This window comes from Rana temporaria, chromosome 1 (assembly GCF_905171775.1).
Source record: "Rana temporaria chromosome 1, aRanTem1.1, whole genome shotgun sequence".
Taxonomy (NCBI): domain Eukaryota; kingdom Metazoa; phylum Chordata; class Amphibia; order Anura; family Ranidae; genus Rana; species Rana temporaria.
The window spans coordinates 592,767,460-592,785,725 of NC_053489.1; the positions used below are offsets into that span (position 1 = coordinate 592,767,460).

The 18,266-nt window shown below is 38.5% G+C and overlaps 1 protein-coding gene across 2 annotated transcripts in view; it reads left to right on the forward strand.

The window, feature by feature from the left end:
- Positions 1-18,266, forward strand: part of ARAP2 (ArfGAP with RhoGAP domain, ankyrin repeat and PH domain 2) — a 481,396-nt gene that overhangs the window by 238,833 nt on the left and 224,297 nt on the right. For both annotated transcript variants that reach the window (XM_040335148.1, XM_040335150.1), the window contains exons 15-16: positions 1,879-1,995; positions 2,582-2,726. In XM_040335148.1, the coding sequence (XP_040191082.1) occupies positions 1,879-1,995; positions 2,582-2,726 (262 nt within the window). The remainder of the gene's footprint in view (positions 1-1,878; positions 1,996-2,581; positions 2,727-18,266) is intronic.

Sequence of the window (18,266 nt, forward strand, 5' to 3'; positions counted from 1 at the left end):
TGCACTAAGACGGTGTGCCTTCTTCCTTTTTTTGCTTTCAGTTCTGGTATTTCCCCTAATTGAAGAGGGGAGCAAGGCACCAATGTATACATTCATGGTCCAGTTGGCTATATCCTACAGTGGTCCATTTGGGTTCAAGCCATGTCGATGTGGGCTCCATGAAGATTGGACTGCCTGGAAGATTGTTTCACCTGTAGCGTGGACTTTTTTTTGTACATTTATACAGAGAAGAGATGTATTACATAACCAATTGGCAAGCTATCAATTTGCTGAGGACAAATTAAATGAAAGACCTAATCATAGACTTTTCACAGGATGTAAAATAATATAGCAAAGCCCATATATAAGTGTGTAATTGGTTGAAAGAGTGTAATCCTGACGACGTGGCAATCACAAAAACGGCTGCATTTGATGGGCACTGGTGAGGCTGCATTGATGGGCACTGGTAGGCTGCATTTATGGGCGTTTGTGAGGCTGCATTTGATGGGTGTTGGTGGGCTGCATTTGATGGGTGCTGGTGGGCACTGGGCTGTATTTGATGGGTGCTTTGTTAAAAAGGTGGGGTATACATGGGCAGGGCATTGGAGTCAGGGGTGATGCCAGGGGGGGTGGCAAAATTAGGTTTTGCCTAGGGTGTCAAAAATCCTTGCACCAGCCCTGGTTCTTCTTCGCCCCCTCAGTGTCCTCCTCTGCCCTCTCCCTCATCGCCCACAGCCAGCTTCCCTTCTCTCCTGCCGGCTAAGGGGGACCTGTCAGGATGGAGAGCGGAGGAAGAGACTGGGTGAATATGTAATTTACTGTCCCCTTCCTTTTATGAATTGTACACAGTGAGCAAGATCTCTCCTGTGTCCTGTGATAACTGAGCAGAGTAAACTGGGTGAGCCTCTGTCTCCTCTCTATTCATCTTCAGTGCTGAGAAAGGGACTGGAGATTCTGTGTCCTCAGTCCTTTCTCTGTCTCAAAGAGGAGACCTGTTTAGACCCCTAATATCTCACCAAAGCCCCCAAACAATATTTAAAAAAAATGATTGTAAAAAAATTCTAAAAAATGAACGTCCACTGCCTCAACCCCCTTCCCCCCAAAATAATTGTGATTTTTTTTTAAAAACAAATTAAATTGTAAAAAAAAAAAACAATACGTAAAAATAAAAACTACTTACACCATCCACTGCCACATACCCCCCACCCCTTTCTAATGAAAAAGTGATTTAAAAAAATAAAATAAAATTTGTATGCGAGCGCTGAGCGCCACCTCCCTGAAATGAGTTTCTACTTCCCTGAAATTAGTTTTTGCAGGTTGGGATGTCTGCAACAATGCACAATGTTGTTGCAGTATTAGATCATGTTATTAGTATAATTCTGCCTTAAAATCCAACTTCGAGAATTAGAAAAAAAAACTATGCAGTTGGCACCTCCGCACTGCAAGGGTTACGTTATAGTTCTGTCCAGGGGTGCCAGAATAAGGGGACATGCTTATCTTACTCCATACTACAGCAGGGGTCCTTCCAGAGGTGCAACTGGTCCCCTGCAACCTCCTTCCGGCTGCAGTCACCGACCCACCCCCACACACACACTGCAGGATTAATAACCCTGTGTTGTACATGATGGTGCTTAGGGACCACTCACAGACCTGGGAGAGGAGAGCAGCATCTTAGCCAGCCAGAGTGGTGGATAAGATATGTAATCCTGCCTGTTCCTGTACCCCCTACACATAAAACGCATCCTACCCTTGCATTGCAGGGAGTTTCCCCTGCAGGGGTATTTTTGTTATTTTTTTTATTCCTGGAGTTGAACTTTAAAAGAAGATAGTAAAATACAGCACAATAAGAAAACTGAACGTAACAATGTACTCCTTAAGACTGTCCTTTTTATTTTCTAGATTACCAATCTATAGATCATGGAAATGGAAATAATGAGAATCTATTCTATTGTGGATTTTTATACAAAGCTTCTTCAAGTTCTTCTAAGTTGTCCACCAGCAGGAAAATGAAAGAAGGTGATTTGTTTTCTTCAAATGTCCATATAAACTTTGTACACCTATATATTAAAACACATACACATGTTAAAATATTGTCTCACAAAGAAAATAAAAACAGAGAAAAAAATAGTTTACCTGAGATTTGTTAAAAGATCTGCATTTTGGCTTGAGCAAGATACAACAGATCACTGCTGCCCTTTATTAGCCAAGCAAAGTATACATTCTCTGTTGCATTAGTAATTGTAACCCCTAGGCTTTCCCTTGTATAATTTACTATCCACAGTATAGTTGACCTACTAAAGAATTTCCAGTGGAGTTTTATATCTGTTCTGCTGATCTTCTAGGAATACCACATACACAACAGAGGCTGTAGCTGATCTCAGACCTCAGAGAACAGTTGGAAATCTTGATAAACCTGTGCTGCAAACCAGCAGTTCCTAATATACAGCTTAATATGCTGGAATTATCTCACCTTGGCTTTGCTACTTTAAAGTCTAGTTTATTTTTAATGCTATTTTATGAGCATATACTACGTATTGTGATATTGATTAATGTGTAGCTCTACAATAAAAAAAATCCCATGTTTTGTATTTTTTGATAATAGATATGACAAAGTGGTGGTGCACCATCGAGAACAGTTTACTGAGCTATTATGAAGATGAAGAAAATACTGCACCAGAGGGTTGCATTGATTTAAGTGAAGCAGTGTGTATGGTTGTTTATCCATCAGATTTCATCCTGGATTCAGGGTAGGTGAGAGCAAATAGGACATAAATGTTATTGTCATTTCTTATAAGGCCAAAAAAGCTGTCAAATAAAAAATATAAAATAAGAGAATTTGCCCAACTACTAGTGGTCAGCTGTCAAGCCATACAGAAGGTGTAACTCCAGTTTGTTGCTGATTCCTACCTTCCACTACCTACCTAACTCTGAAAAAATATCTGTTTGTTTCATCATGCCATCTCCAAAATGATTCCTGAATAGTGAGGTCAACACTGATACCCACAAGCTGCAGTGTCTGCAACCTTTAGAAATATGCAATCCGTAAGTAGTATCTTACTAGATTTGAAACTCCTATTGCAGATGATGCCTAAATTCTGATCTATATCCTAATGCAGATTTCTGGGACAAATCAGTAAGCCAATCAAACAAGCATGAAATTACTTTTTGGGCAGAATTCTGTATACCAGGTTACCATATTGAAAGGCAGAGATTACTGAGTTTTAGAAAAAAAAAATTGTTGCGGTTTGAAATAAAAAGGTAATTTTTAATAATGTTAATAATGTTAAGTTACAAAATGGCTTACGTGGGGATTATATATGTTATTAAGTTACTGTACTTCATGTTTATTTTGTGCTAGTGCATAGAAGCAGAATGATGAATACTAGGAGATCACATTGCCACATGTACATGGACCTAACTCTGTTTCATTTCAAATGGAACTTTGCAATACAAATATTAACTTATAATAAACCTTCAGCCTAGGTTCACGTTGGAGCGATTTTTCATGCAATTTAAGAGATCAAATCACATGACAAGTCGCAGCCTTTTGGAGGCAATGGCACTCTTCCAATTGGTGCGACACCGATTTTGAGGCACTGCACCAATTTGCAAAAGTAGTTCCTGCACTACTTTTGCAAACTTCAGGTGCGACTTCAATAGACATCTGTGCATGAAGCCACACACATTGAAATTGTGCTGACCTTGCTACTTTGAAATTGCGCTATATCAAGTGAAGTAGCACGATTTCAAAGTAGCATCAATGTGAACCAGGGCTCAGTCATGTATTTTTTTAACTACTTAACCCCCAGGCCAATTTTGACATTTCTCTCCTACATGTAAAAAACAGTATATCTTTTTTTTTTTAGGCAGGGGACAATGAGAATAAAATGATGGGTGTTCCAATTTATTATGTCACACAGTATTTAACAGCGTTTTTTCAGCACAATTAAAAAACAAAAAATACACCTTAATTAATTTAAATGCACAAAAAAGATGTTACGCCAAGTATATAGATACCCAACATGTCACTTTTTAGAATTGCATATGCCCGTGGAACGACAAATGACAGCACTTAAAAATCTCCATAGGCGATGCTCTAAAAACCTTTACAGGTTAACAGTTTAGAATTACACAGGGGGTCTGGTGCTAGAATTATTGCTTTCACTAAAAAGTAGCAGGCTAGTAAGCCGGCTGCCACATTCTTAACAACGCATGATTCATCAGCTGTCAGCGGGGTTTCCCGCTGACAGCTAAATGTAAACTAAACAATTCCCCGCAATACATATATATATATATATTTTTTTTAAAAGGCACATCGGTTCCCCTCAATCCATTCCAGGCCCTTCGGGTCTGGTATGGATTTTAAGGGGAACCCTAAACCAAAAAAAAAAGGTGTAAGGTCCTCCCCAAAATCCATACCCTTATCCAAGCATGCAGCCTGGCAGGCCATGAAAAGGTGGGGCAAACGAGCACCCCCCTCTCCTGCACCATACCAGGCGGAGGGTGACTTGGAATCTGGAAGCCACCTTTTAATAAAGAACCCCCCATGTTAAGGGCACGTGGCCCACATAAGGGTCTGGTATGAATTCTCAGTGGACCTCACGCCATTTTTTTTTTTCTCATAAAGATTTTATTGAAAAAGACCAGAAAAGTTTTAACAGGCATCTTCAACATCATCAACATAAATAGATCAGGACATACAGACCAAGTAGCTCCATTTGCATGTAGGACACAGGTACATATAGTGCAATCCTAGAAAATCCAATCGGGACTTGCAGTAAATAGAATGAACAACAGCAACATATGTAGCATAGGAGCTAGGTACCCCACTCAACAATAAGGCTCATGTGAGTCTAGACTAGCTCCAATGATTTTCGTCCCGGCATGGTAGACCAATGGATCCACCACACCCAGTCTAAATCTTCTCTACACTATTGTATCTCTCTCTGAAAAGTCACAAACCCCTACAAGGGTGGGAGGGAGGTTCCCCTTTTTTTTTACATTTTGGTGTGGGATTCCTAAGGGTGTGATCTGGATTTTGGTAAACCCCACGCTATTTTTTCTTCTAAATTTTTATTGCCGGCAAACTTTCACACTGTATCTAAAGTTTTGGTTGTAGATACACTTTAAGTCAACATATTTGTGTTTTTAAAAAAGTGATGTTCCCATTACCTTCATTTTTGAGTTTTGTCAAGCACTTCATACTGCCACATCCCCCCTGTTACTAGTAATAATTTATTTTGATAATGCCACAGTGCAGTGAACTTTAAATTCACTTTCTGCCGAGCACAACCCAATATGTTTTTCTGTGCACAGAGGGTATAATTGTAAATCTTCTCGTCACACTGTTCACATTTTCTAATGATAGTCATTACATTACTTTGGACGGGTATGTTCAAAAGTTTGCAAATTCTGGGTTGTCAGTCTAATTCTCTTAAGTGCTGTTACTCAAAGTATGTAGTAAAAAGACAGACTTTAGGAAAAAAACATAGATCCAAACATGAGTCAATCTCCATTTTCAGAATATTTATCAAACTGTCTTTGAAATAAGCTATGTCTTGTGTTTACGCTTGCCTTACAAATTACTAATTAAATTGCAGGAATAATAAATTATCGCTACCATACAATATTATCCACTTCTTAAAAGAAAACTACTGATAAAAGGAAACAATTAGCCATAGTTCATCTGTATTTACCTGCATGTGAATAATGCAAAAAAATAATGTTCTAGAAAATTTGGACTATGAAGTTTGTCATAGATAATACCCTGCTCCTTTGGAGCAACTAGACACCTATAAATACTCACTTTGCAAACTGAATATTATTAAATAAGATTAATGTATTTACCTTAAATACCCAATGAGGAAAAGGAAAAAAATGGATTTTCAAATTCACTTTTGCTAGGTTAATAGCCTAGCTGTTCACAATATATTAACCAGTTCCCGACCGACTCAAGTCTTTTTACAGGGGTAGAATGGCACCCCTGTGCGAAACCCTGTACGGGTATGGGGTTGCCTTTAAGAGCCAGAAAGAAAAAAAGGGAGGGCGCACTGACCTAGTGCATTACCACTTACATTTTTATAAAAAACTGAATAAAAGCAATAATCCTACTCACAAGGAAAGCTTAGGTAAGTGCTTTTCAGACAGCTAGACTGGACCTCATGGCATCTGCCAGTGGAACCTCAGACATCTGGGCGGCTGACGCATTTCTGGGGCGTACCCCCTTCCTCAAAGCCTAAGTGGTCCGAAGAAGGGGGTACACCCCAGAAATGCGTCAGCCGTCCAGATGTCTGAGGTTCCACTGGCAGGTGCCATGAGGTCCAGTCTAGCTGTCTGAAAAGCACTTACCTAAGCTTTCCTTGTGAGTAGGATTATTGCTTTTATTCTGTTTTTAATAAAAATGTAAGTGGTAATGCACTAGGTCGATGCGCCCTCCCTTATTTTCTTTCTTTCTCTAGCTACATGGACACCCTTTGTTCTGAGGAGGCCTGCAGAACTTTAGACTGCTGTGAGACTACACTACATTACCTGGGTTTGGCGAAACACCAGAGCGCAGGAGAATTTTGTTCCCTTTAAGAGCCGCCAAAGGGCACGTGTGCGCCGCCAAAGGTACGCACGATCCTGTGCACGAGAGCCAGCATCAAATCCTTGTTCTGTCAGGGCAGAGGAGACATGTTGTTTGTTCCTAAGTAGTCACAACGATATGTCTCCTCCCCTAGTCAGTCCTATCCCCCCACAGTTAGAACACACTGAGGGAAAACACATTTAACCCCTTAATCGCCCCTAGTGTTAACCCCTTCCCTGCCAGTGACATTTACACAATAATCAGTGCATATTTATAGCACTGATCTCTGTATAAATGTCAATGGTCCCAAAAAAAATTCAAAAGTGTCCGATCTGTCCGTCGCAATACCGCTAAAAATGACAGATCACCGAAATTACTAGTAAAAAAATTATAATAATAAAAATGACAAATTTTGTTTGGGTACAACGTCGCATGACTGCGCAATTGTCAGTTAAAGCGACGCAGTGCCAAATTGTAGAAAATGCTCTGGTCAGGATAAGGGAAAATCTTCCAGGGCTGAAGTGGTTAAATGTAAAATTTCATCACTGTATGATATCATTTTTTTATACTACATTGTCAATTTTTATAATTTATTCAGAAAATGTATTACATGTCTTTACACCCTAAAATATTGCGATTTTCTGAGAGGGATAACTGCACATTGTAAAAGGAAGCATAAAATAAAACTATTTGATAAATATAAAATAATGTTATATAAGAAAGGAGGTTTAGGGCCGGTTTACACCAGATTGCGGTGGGGAAAAGGTGCACTCTGTGCATGTTACCTGCATCACGTTTAAAATGCACTAACTTTGCGATTGCTGGTGGCAATACAATGTTAACAGAACCCCAAATACAAATGTGTTTGCGTTCGCCAGATTGCTTGGTGCCACTTTGCCACATGATTTGGTGCATTTTTCAAAAGTAGTGCATGCACTACTTTTGTTCATTCAGGTGTTATCTGATGTGAACTGGCCTTCATAAGAAAATACAATGATTGCGATAAATAACTATTAAAGTGATATTAAAGGGTCACTAAATCCTTGTTTAAAAAAAAAATCACAAACATATCATACTTACCTCCTCGGTGCAGTGGGTTTTGCACAGTGGTCCCCGATCCTCCACTTTTTGGGGTACCTCTGCAGCGCTAGTAGCTCCTCCTCTTCTCGAGTGCCCCGTTGGAGAATCATTCTCCTTCCGGACACCCATGTGGGCATGCTCCAGAGTCCTGCTTCTGCGTCTATTGACACAGAGCAGGACTCGCCCCACCCCCCCAACACCCACATCATTGGATTTGATTGACAGAAGCGGGAGCCAATGGCTGTGCTGCTATCAATCTATCCAATCAGGACACGGACATCAGCTAGAGATGGTGTGCTCGTCTCCGGTGTGAAAAAGACCGGGTTCAGGTAAGTTTAAGGGGGATACTGGGGGGCTGCAGCATGACAGAAGGTTTTTCACCTTAATGCATAGAATGCATTAAGGTGAAAACCATGAGGGTTTACGACCCCTTTAAAAGTCAAATTTTTTTCTTTAAAAATAACAAACATGTTATACTTACCTGATCTATGCAGTGGTTTTGCACAGAGAAGACCAGAGAAGACCAGATCCTCCTCTCCTCAGGTCCCTACTCGACACTCCTGGCCCCTACCTCCTGCTGAGTGCCCCCACAGCAAACAGCTTGCTATGGGGCACCTGAGCAGAGCTGCTGCTTTGTGTGTCCATTCAGACACAGAGCCACCGCAAGGCCCCACCCCCTCTCTCATCATTGGCTCACTGACTTTGATTGACAACAGCAGGAGCCAATAACAAACAGTTAATTAACTCATACAGCTATTTCTATCTTGTTTATTTTCTTATTCAATGTCTCACTTATCCGGTGCAGGGATAACAAAGAAGACGGAAGTCAGACAAGGTAACCCAATAAAGTAGCTAACCATGCATCACACCAGGTAGTGAAGGATAATTGAATTGTGGCCATAAATCAGTCTCACCTATGCTGGTAAAAGCAATAGAATAAGGGCAGCTAGGGAGCAGGCATCAAGGCAGGTAATTGATGTTAAAGAGCAAACAGCTGAAGATAATCAGCTGAAGACTGCAGCAGAGAATTCCCCAGCACTTAAACAGTGGAGGTATAGGGGAACCAACAGTCAGGTTACCACACTGAAAAATTCAAAAGACATCCAGTGAGGCAAACACAGAACTCAGTCAGCAGTACATCAGAATAAAGGGTGAAAGAACCATTTCTTACCTGCCATGCAGCGTCCCAGCATTCAGCCCTAGGAGATTCACAGAGGAGCTCACAATGTGTGCTACCTCTGTGAAACTATTTATAGACCTTCCCCAACCCCGCCGTCCAATCGCTAATAGAAAATCCAGACCCCAGGCGGGGGGCGTGGACATGTAGGCTAATGAAGGAACCTTGGTCAGTTGCACTTGACATCCATGAGACCCCCGGTGGCGGAAAAGGTTAATGCAGCCACATAGCCCTAAACAGTACAATTGGATATCAAGCATAGAAAAACAAAACAACATTTATAGAGAACCATGATAATTATTCATGGTGATAAGTTTACATAATGCAAAGTATACCCGATACCAAGAATGATGGTTAGGGCAAAGCCAGCGATTAAAGCGGAGTATTAGGAGAATACTATAATAATATAGAGAATTCATTGATTGGTATTGTTGTTTTTTAGATGATTTGATATTCGTATGAAAGGGGCCAGCCAATACATTGGACTCATTTTTGGCCTATCTCAATACCAATCATTTGAATTTGGAGTTCAACCACATTTGAGATCCGGTTAGTATTGATTATCTGGATTTGACTTTGGTGCGATGTGTGGAATAGTGGAATAGTGGAAGTGGAATAGTCGCTACCAGAACCTACAGGAAACAGTGTGCAGGTAACTCACTTCTGCTGGCATCGAGCTGTCATCCAGAACATACTGTACATTGCGGGCATTGCCAACAGGTGAGTTTATTAGAGCAAGAAGAAATTGTTCCTCTGATAAGGATTTTGCTAAAGAATGTAACACTGGTTCTGGTAGGTTGAGAGAATGAGGTTATAGTGAACATCTAATAGAGGCAGAAAGTTGGCAGAAAGTAGAGAGCGTGATCTGATTGGGAATCCCTCTTCTGTCAGTAAGAAGGCACGCTCCAGTGGGAGGGGAGGAGTTCACTTTGTGACCACCTATTCACAACAATACAACCAGATTGTCTCTATCATAAAACACTGCCTCCCTGTCTTGGATGCGGACAAAACTTTGCATGGTATATTAAGACAGGGATGTAGTTTTTCTTGTAGGAAAGCTCCTACTTTGGGTATTATGCTATCCCCTTCCCTATTTCGTTCCACTTCCCCTTCCATTTCATGGTTGGGGACAGTGGGCTCCTATCCCTGTGGTTACAAAACATGTAAACAATGTAAAAGACACAGAAAAAGCAAGTCTGTTATTTCTTTCTCAACAGATAGAACATATCCAGTTAAAAGTTTTATAAATTGTAATTCAAAGATGATTGTCTACCTAATTGATTGCAGTACCTGTAGAGTACAGTATGTGGGATGCACAATCCGCAATCTACGTATTAGAATATCAGAACACTATAATGACACTCTAAATAGCAATGCAAAAAATATTTCAAATGTGTCTAAGCATTTTAGAACAGTTCATGGTGGTAATATGGAGTATTTTTCTTTTTGCCGTCTGGAACAGGTGAGAAGATTTGTTAGAGGGGGGGGGGGGATACACACCACACCCTACTTCAGCGGAGCTGTGGTGGATACACAGATTGAATACTCAATTTCCTAATGGAATGAACAGTAGAATGCGTGTAAACTTGTTTTTAAAATAAAATAAAAAAATATATTTGTTTCCACAAGGGGTTAAAAATCGTTTGACCTACAGTTTTCAGTCTGTTTCCATCTTTCCTCCCCTCTTCTCTCTGGTTCTACCAACCTCACATAATTTTAATTGTTAATCGATTTTAAATTGGATTGTACCGCCCCCTTTTTTGGAGGAATGGATATTTTCCCTATATACACTTAATTTTATTGTAAATCGGTATGCTATGACTAAGGATATCGAGCATTCTTTTTGCAAGTACAAAAAGTACCCTAAATTCAATGTCCTTGTCACTTCCTGTGAGGAGAAAAGAAAGCAAAAACAGTCTTATCTATCTTTTGTAAACTATAAATCCTAGCAGTCCAATGTAAATAAAGAGGGGCAGACAAATAGGTAGTCGAGCTTGGGTGGCAACTATGGCTTTTTCCATAGATACAGTGGGGGAGTGAGCATATCCACCTAGGGATAAAAAGAGGATTACTGAATTACTAGGTGAAAATAAAGACAAATAAATCTGCCGCAATTCATATGGAGAGAGCCATATAATACAAGATAGCTGAAACAAGCAATGGGTATAGCTTCCCATAGGAATAATGGGACCACAAAGTCTAGTATTTTTTCAAAAGAAAAGCTGTGTTGCACACTGTAAAGAGCCATGCAAAGTATAAGTTACCAAATTGGAGACAAAGATCTGAGTGCTCCAAAACTCTGTGCATTATACACTGGTATGCTTTCACAGCCAAACTAAGTTTATGTGAGAGCAGATGTAGCAGAATTCAAAGCGATTCGTGTAGAGCAACTTTCTTCTTCTTTTACAACATTAGGCCGGTCATAGACGGTTCATTTTTTGTCCGGTTCAGCAGGAATTGGCAGAGACTCAAACCATTAATAGGCAGGCTGAATGTACCAAGTTGATGGATCGATCAACTTGGGTACATCCAGAAAAATACCAAGAAACAGAATTCAGAGTTTTGAGGTGAATAAAATCAAATCAAATTGATATTACAAATTTCATAATTTTATTTAAACAAACATGGTTACAAAATGTATAAAGTTTAAAACCAGAACATGACAAGTCATGCGGTCACAATACAAACGTTGGTTGCCTCTACATGTTTTGCCATAATCATGACTTCTTCTGGAGCTTTTATAGGACCTTTATACAATGTCACCCAAACGTGATCAAGGTTCCAAAGGACCTTCAGGGCCCACCCAGTGGTCCAATGAGGTATCAGTGTTCCATGGGGGGGGGGGGGGGCAGTAGCCCTAAATCCACACCCTTCTGTGATAAGAAGTCAAGGAATTCAAAGGATGATAATTATATAACTCCTAAAATGTATACTTCATATACTTGTAGTGCCATCTAGGCACTTCCTTCATTGAAGATAACCGTATTCCTTACCATAGTATCAATATGATACCATTAAACCAGGGAAGATCAATATTAATTAATCTATCCCAAGGCAGTATCTCTTTTCACCTTGGATTTGAAATTTTGCAGGCACCATACAGGGCGATTGGCCACAGGTATATCCAGCCTGCCAGATTCGCTTGCGATTATCGCAAGTGGCTGCTATAGCCACTAGCAAGAATCACTGTCTTCTGCAGGAGGTATTCCCCTGTCACTGCCTGTGTTGATGGAGGAATCGTACACATTTCTTTGATGAATCCGTGTTTGCAGGAAAGAAAACTGTACCATCTATGGCTGGCCTAAGCAGTAGCAATAATTAATGCTTAAATACATTAAATAATTAATAAATACATCCATAAAAAAAAACATATCAAATAAATAAATAAAGCTAAATAGCTCATTTACAGATTTACTCAAGTGAATGAAGAGTGAAAAAGTGAGTCATGCCCTACCTCCCTGCCTTTCTCTTCTGGGGTTTAATTTACAGAATGGGATCTTATAAAATGTACTGGTATTGCTATGCTGTTTACTTAGGAAACCCATAACACCCTAAAGATTGTATTACATATTTAAATAATAAATATATATATATATATATATATATATATATATATATATATATATATATATATATATATATATATATATATATATATATATATACAGGGAGTGCAGAATTATTAGGCAAGTTGTATTTTTGAGGATTAATTTTATTATTGAACAACAACCATGTTCTCAATGAACCCAAAAAACTCATTAATATCAAAGCTGAATATTTTTGGAAGTAGTTTTTAGTTTGTTTTTAGTTTTAGCTATTTTAGGGGGATATCTGTGTATGCAGGTGACTATTACTGTGCATAATTATTAGGCAACTTAACAAAAAAATATATATATACCAATTTCAATTATTTATTTTTACCAGTGAAACCAATATAACATCTCAACATTCACAAATATACATTTATGACATTCAAAAACAAAACAAAAACAAATCAGTGACCAATATAGCCACCTTTCTTTTCAAGGACACTCAAAAGCCTGCCATCCATGGATTCTGTCAGTGTTTTGATCTGTTCACCATCAACATTGCGTGCAGCAGCAACCACAGCCTCCCAGACACTGTTCAGAGAGGTGTACTGTTTTCCCTCCTTGTAAATCTCACATTTGATGATGGACCACAGGTTCTCAATGGGATTCAGATCAGGTGAACAAGGAGGCCATGTCATTAGTTTTTCTTCTTTTATACCCTTTCTTGCCAGCCACGCTGTGGAGTACTTGGACGCGTGTGATGGAGCATTGTCCTGCATGAAAATCATGTTTTTCTTGAAGGATGCAGACTTCTTCCTGTACCACTGCTTGAAGAAGGTGTCTTCCAGAAACTGGCAGTAGGACTGGGAGTTGAGCTTGACTCCATCCTCAACCCGAAAAGGCCCCACAAGCTCATCTTTGATGATACCAGCCCAAACCAGTACTCCACCTCCACCTTGCTGGCGTCTGAGTCGGACTGGAGCTCTCTGCCCTTTACCAATCCAGCCACGGGCCCATCCATCTGGCCCATCAAGACTCACTCTCATTTCATCAGTCCATAAAACCTTAGAAAAATCATTCTTGAGATATTTCTTGGCCCAGTCTTGACGTTTCAGCTTGTGTGTCTTGTTCAGTGGTGGTCGTCTTTCAGCCTCTCTTACCTTGGCCATGTCTCTGAGTATTACACACCTTGTGCTTTTGGGCACTCCAGTGATGTTGCAGCTCTGAAATATGGCCAAACTGGTGGCAAGTGGCATCTTGGCAGCTGCACGCTTGACTTTTCTCAGTTCATGGGCAGTTATTTAGCGCCTTGGTTTTTCCACACGCTTCTTGCGACCCTGTTGACTATTTTGAATGAAACGCTTGATTGTTCAATGATCACACTTCAGAAGCTTTGCAATTTTAAGAGTGCTGCATCCCTCTGCAAGATATCTCACTATTTTTGACTTTTCTGAGCCTGTCAAGTCCTTCTTTTGACCCATTTTGCCAAAGGAAAGGAAGTTGACTAATAATTATGCACACCTGATATAGGGTGTTGATGTCATTAGACCACACCCCTTCTCATTACAGAGATGTACATCACCTAATATGCTTAATTGGTAGTAGGCTTTCGAGCCTATACAGCTTGGAGTAAGACAACATGCATAAAGAGGATGATGTGGTCAAAATACTAATTTGCCTAATAATTCTGCACTCCCTGTATATATATATATATATATATATTACATCAAAAATGAAAAACAATTGATGAAAACCATTATATTTTCACTTTGAAGGGGTTCTGAGAAGAACATTTTGATATGAAGTGATTCACTAACTGCAGTAACATTTTTGTGTCTGCATTATTGCTACAATGCAGTACTGAACTAAATTTGAATGCGGCCATGCTGTATAATTGCCTCTATCTTCAAGACACAGAGCAGTATTAAATTAAAATCTGTGTTGTTTTATCTGCTATAGAACACTGTATAACCCTTCATCTTTAATATATTTACTTTAAAGTCCCTCTATAATAATAGATTTTTTTAACATAATTTCTCCCCCTTCACCTGTGTGGTTAAGTTATGCCCATTAAGATATTGATTTCAGTTGGCAGATTATTGTTTATAGCGCGAAAGCTAATTGATCGAAGGTGGATATCTCCAAATGTATTCTCATTTGAGAAATGGCACCTTCAGGTAAACGATAACCTTTGAAGGAACAACAAATCTATCGCAATAGGGGCTTACATAATAATTTAAATAAACTCTGGAAACCATGGATATTGGTTCCATGGTTAGCCCCTCCTTCACTGGCTTTTGATGTTTCTTTGTAGGGTGGTTAACTGTAGCTTGGGATCGTATGTACGGTAACAGAAGGAAGAATCATAGAAGGAGGATCATACCAGTGGGCAGAAAATAAATTAATGAAATAAGCCATCAGCAGAGGAAGCTTTTCCCTTTTTTCTTAAAGATATACATCTTAATATTTTAGGCAAGGATTAGGATTAGTTGGTTGATTTATGTACTTTTTTTTTTTGTACATTTGCGTATATGTTGTTATTATTTGTGATTAAATGCTTGATATGTTGATATAGATGATATATGTAAGAAAAAGAGAGACATTTTCAAAACCTGCTTTGGACTGACCATATGTGAGATTTCAGAAATTTGGAATTTAGGTATTGGTTGTATAAGACAAGTACTATATTTTTCCAAGAACGTATTCAGGTCTGTAATGACGAACATTTATTATAATAAAGAAATAGGAAATAGGAAAAAAAAGATATGCCAAGTTTATCTATCTATCTATCTATCTATCTATCTATCTATCTATCTATCTATCTATCTATCTATCTATCTATCTATCTATCTATCTATCTATATAAATATATATCAGGGATATGCAATTAGCAGACCTCCAGCTGTTACAGAACTACATGAGGCATAGCAAGACTCTGACAGCCACAAGCATGACACCCAGAGGCAGAGGCATGATGGGACCTGTAGTTTTGCAACAGATGGAGGTCCCCTAATTGCATATCCCTGATATATATATATATATATATATATATATATATATATATATATATATACATATATTTTTTTTCTTACCATGTTTTGAAGTGTGGAATTGCTCTTCTTTGCTCTGTGGTCTCATCACAGGACCCAAACATCTGGGTTGATCCCACATTACACAACATAAATAATCATTCAGCCCTATAGTCTTAAGGCTAAAGTGACTGCTAAGGGTGACGATACTGCAATGATTTCAAGGCAATTAATTTAGAGTTGCCAGGCTGTTAAAGGATCACCAGTTATTTGTCAAGGAAAAAAAGCTTATTATTTTTATTTATTTTTACATAAAAATAATGCGAAATGCCATTTAATATATGCTAGTTTATACTCATTTTAAATGTTGATTACTGTTCTACTTAACATTTAATATTAAATGTCATTTGGCTGATGCAGATGGTCTTCCATGCCTTTGGGTCCCAAGCAGCTATTTAACAGGATTCTAAAGCGCCTTTAGATTTCATAACTTGATTTTCAATATATGGTTTAATCCAAATCTATCCAAGTTTGCATTTTTTAAGGAGTCAATACAGATATTCATGAAACATTAATGCAGACAGACTCACCAGGGAGAGCACCGCAAATATACTAAAATTATCACTGAAGGAATGTGTGATATGTAAAAATGGCAGTTAATGCATGCAAACAAACTGCTTAGCTTATAAAGTCATTAACATAGTTCCTTAACACCATCTCCAAGTCATTACCACATCATCCTGGTTTAGCACTGACAAACTGCTTCATTTGTATGGAGTGAAGCCATGTTTTGAAACCTTTGTAACAGATAAAGTGACTGTTGGTACATGGAGTGACACTAACAAATTCCTTAATAGCATTAATGTGTTATGCTGTTGCGACTAATGCTTCCTTTTATACCATAAACAAGTTTAAGCTTTATTAATTTGCTTTTTTCATCTTCTTTTTTTTATTCAGCTACATATCCAATTACCTAACTTTATTGTATTCTTTAATAGGAGTTTTATATTGTATCGATAAATTGTGACATTAATAATGGCAATAAAAATCTTATTACATCGCCATAAAATGCAATATTAATAAAACTGTAATTTTAAGAAATTGCAGTAAACAGATGCACAGGGGTATACTACATCAGAAACATCTTTTAACATGTAAAACAATCTTATTTTAAACCAAGGAAAAAGTTATTGGTAAGTGGATTATATTGTATCAGGGATCACAGTATAGCTGTGCAGTACAATTGCAGCACAATCCTATTGTCTCTCACTTTTTTATTTTGAGTTCAGGATTTAGAAATATATTGGAAGCATTGTATCACACAAGATTACATGATGATGGAATGTAACAGTTACATCCTGCTTAATCTTCAGCTTGTCATGCAACTTTCTTTTGTATCTTTCCTATCTGGTTCTGTAGATTTGAGTATTGTAATGAGTGTCTAGAAAATGAATAAGTAATAAAAAAAATGTTTTTGCTGTTGCCAATCTTGAATATTGAGTCAGCAGTTGTGTCTTTTTTACATAGCTAAGGGGATTTATCAGATAACATACTGACAGAATACAATTTGAATCTAGCAGAAATCAGCCTGCCTCTCATTTGTAACAGATTTGCTAATTTTTATATGTGTATGAAACCCTATTGTCTGCAATCCTGAGGCCTTTTCATGCTGTTGTGAGAGGGAGCATTGATTGATGAAAGCGTGTCAACAGGGAACATGTGTTATGCATAACTTATTTATATGATATTTTCAATTTTATTGTTTTATTGGTTATAATTTTTTAATGTCAGGTGGATGTGGTAGGTTGGGGAGTTTAAGAAGTTGAACTTCAAGTTGAACTCCAGACAAACAGCTAAATGCAAATGTGAAATACATATCTGGGAACAGGGGCAGCTGTCAAATGATTTGTTTTTATGTCTATCCAGTTCCCAGATTTACACATCTCAGCCCTACAGAACAGCCCTGCCTAACAAGGGAGGTGAACTTTCTCCACTTTCACCAACAGCTTTTCTTGCCACTATCAATTCAGCAAATTTCCCCATTGCTTTACTCTCTCTCAAACCCCTCCTTCCTTCTATCAGCATGTTCCTTACACTGCAGCACACAAATTTGTTCCTTGTGCTGCTTCTACAACCCCCTCTCTGAGATCTGCCATACATACTGTACAGTAGAGTGCAAGAGACAATTTATAATCAGTTTACCGTGCTGGTACTGGTGCTGGTGTGTTTTAGGGCGTCAGATGCTTGGCTAGTTGGTAAAGCTGGCAAAAGCTTTCAAGATATTTTCATTAAAAGCCCAACTGAAGTTATAGCAATACATAGTCACTCATAGATAGAGAGCCTCCATTTTCAAACTTTTACAATTTCTTGTTGCAGCAGATGTACATGGTGTCTAAATATGTCTATGCTGTCCACTGGGCATCAGAGTTAGACCTAATACACTCAGTAACAGAACAATTCTGATACCCCTATTCGTCTGCATCAACAATCTGAGTGAGGACAGTTTTCCACTACAAACACACCCATACATGCGATTTTACCCTGGGTGTGAACAGCATGAATTGAGATGTGATCTTACACTAAATCTGTTTTGTAATATTTCCCATCCTGATTTTATATGTCTGTCTTATTGTATGATACATTTGCTAAATCCCCTATCACCTTTTTAGATTGTTAAAGGGGTCCTCCAGTTAAAGAGCTGAAAACTCAGCATCAAAGTAATGTTTCACATGTATGAAAAAAAATAAGCATTTTAGCAACCCAATCACCCTGCTGTGCGATATGGCTGCATAGATTAAGGAAAATAAAAATACTTTAAGAACACAAGGGAAACTCTTTACAGTACATCAATACAGAAGAAATTTGTGGGCATGAGCTTGGCCAATATATGAGTATTATAGGGAAAG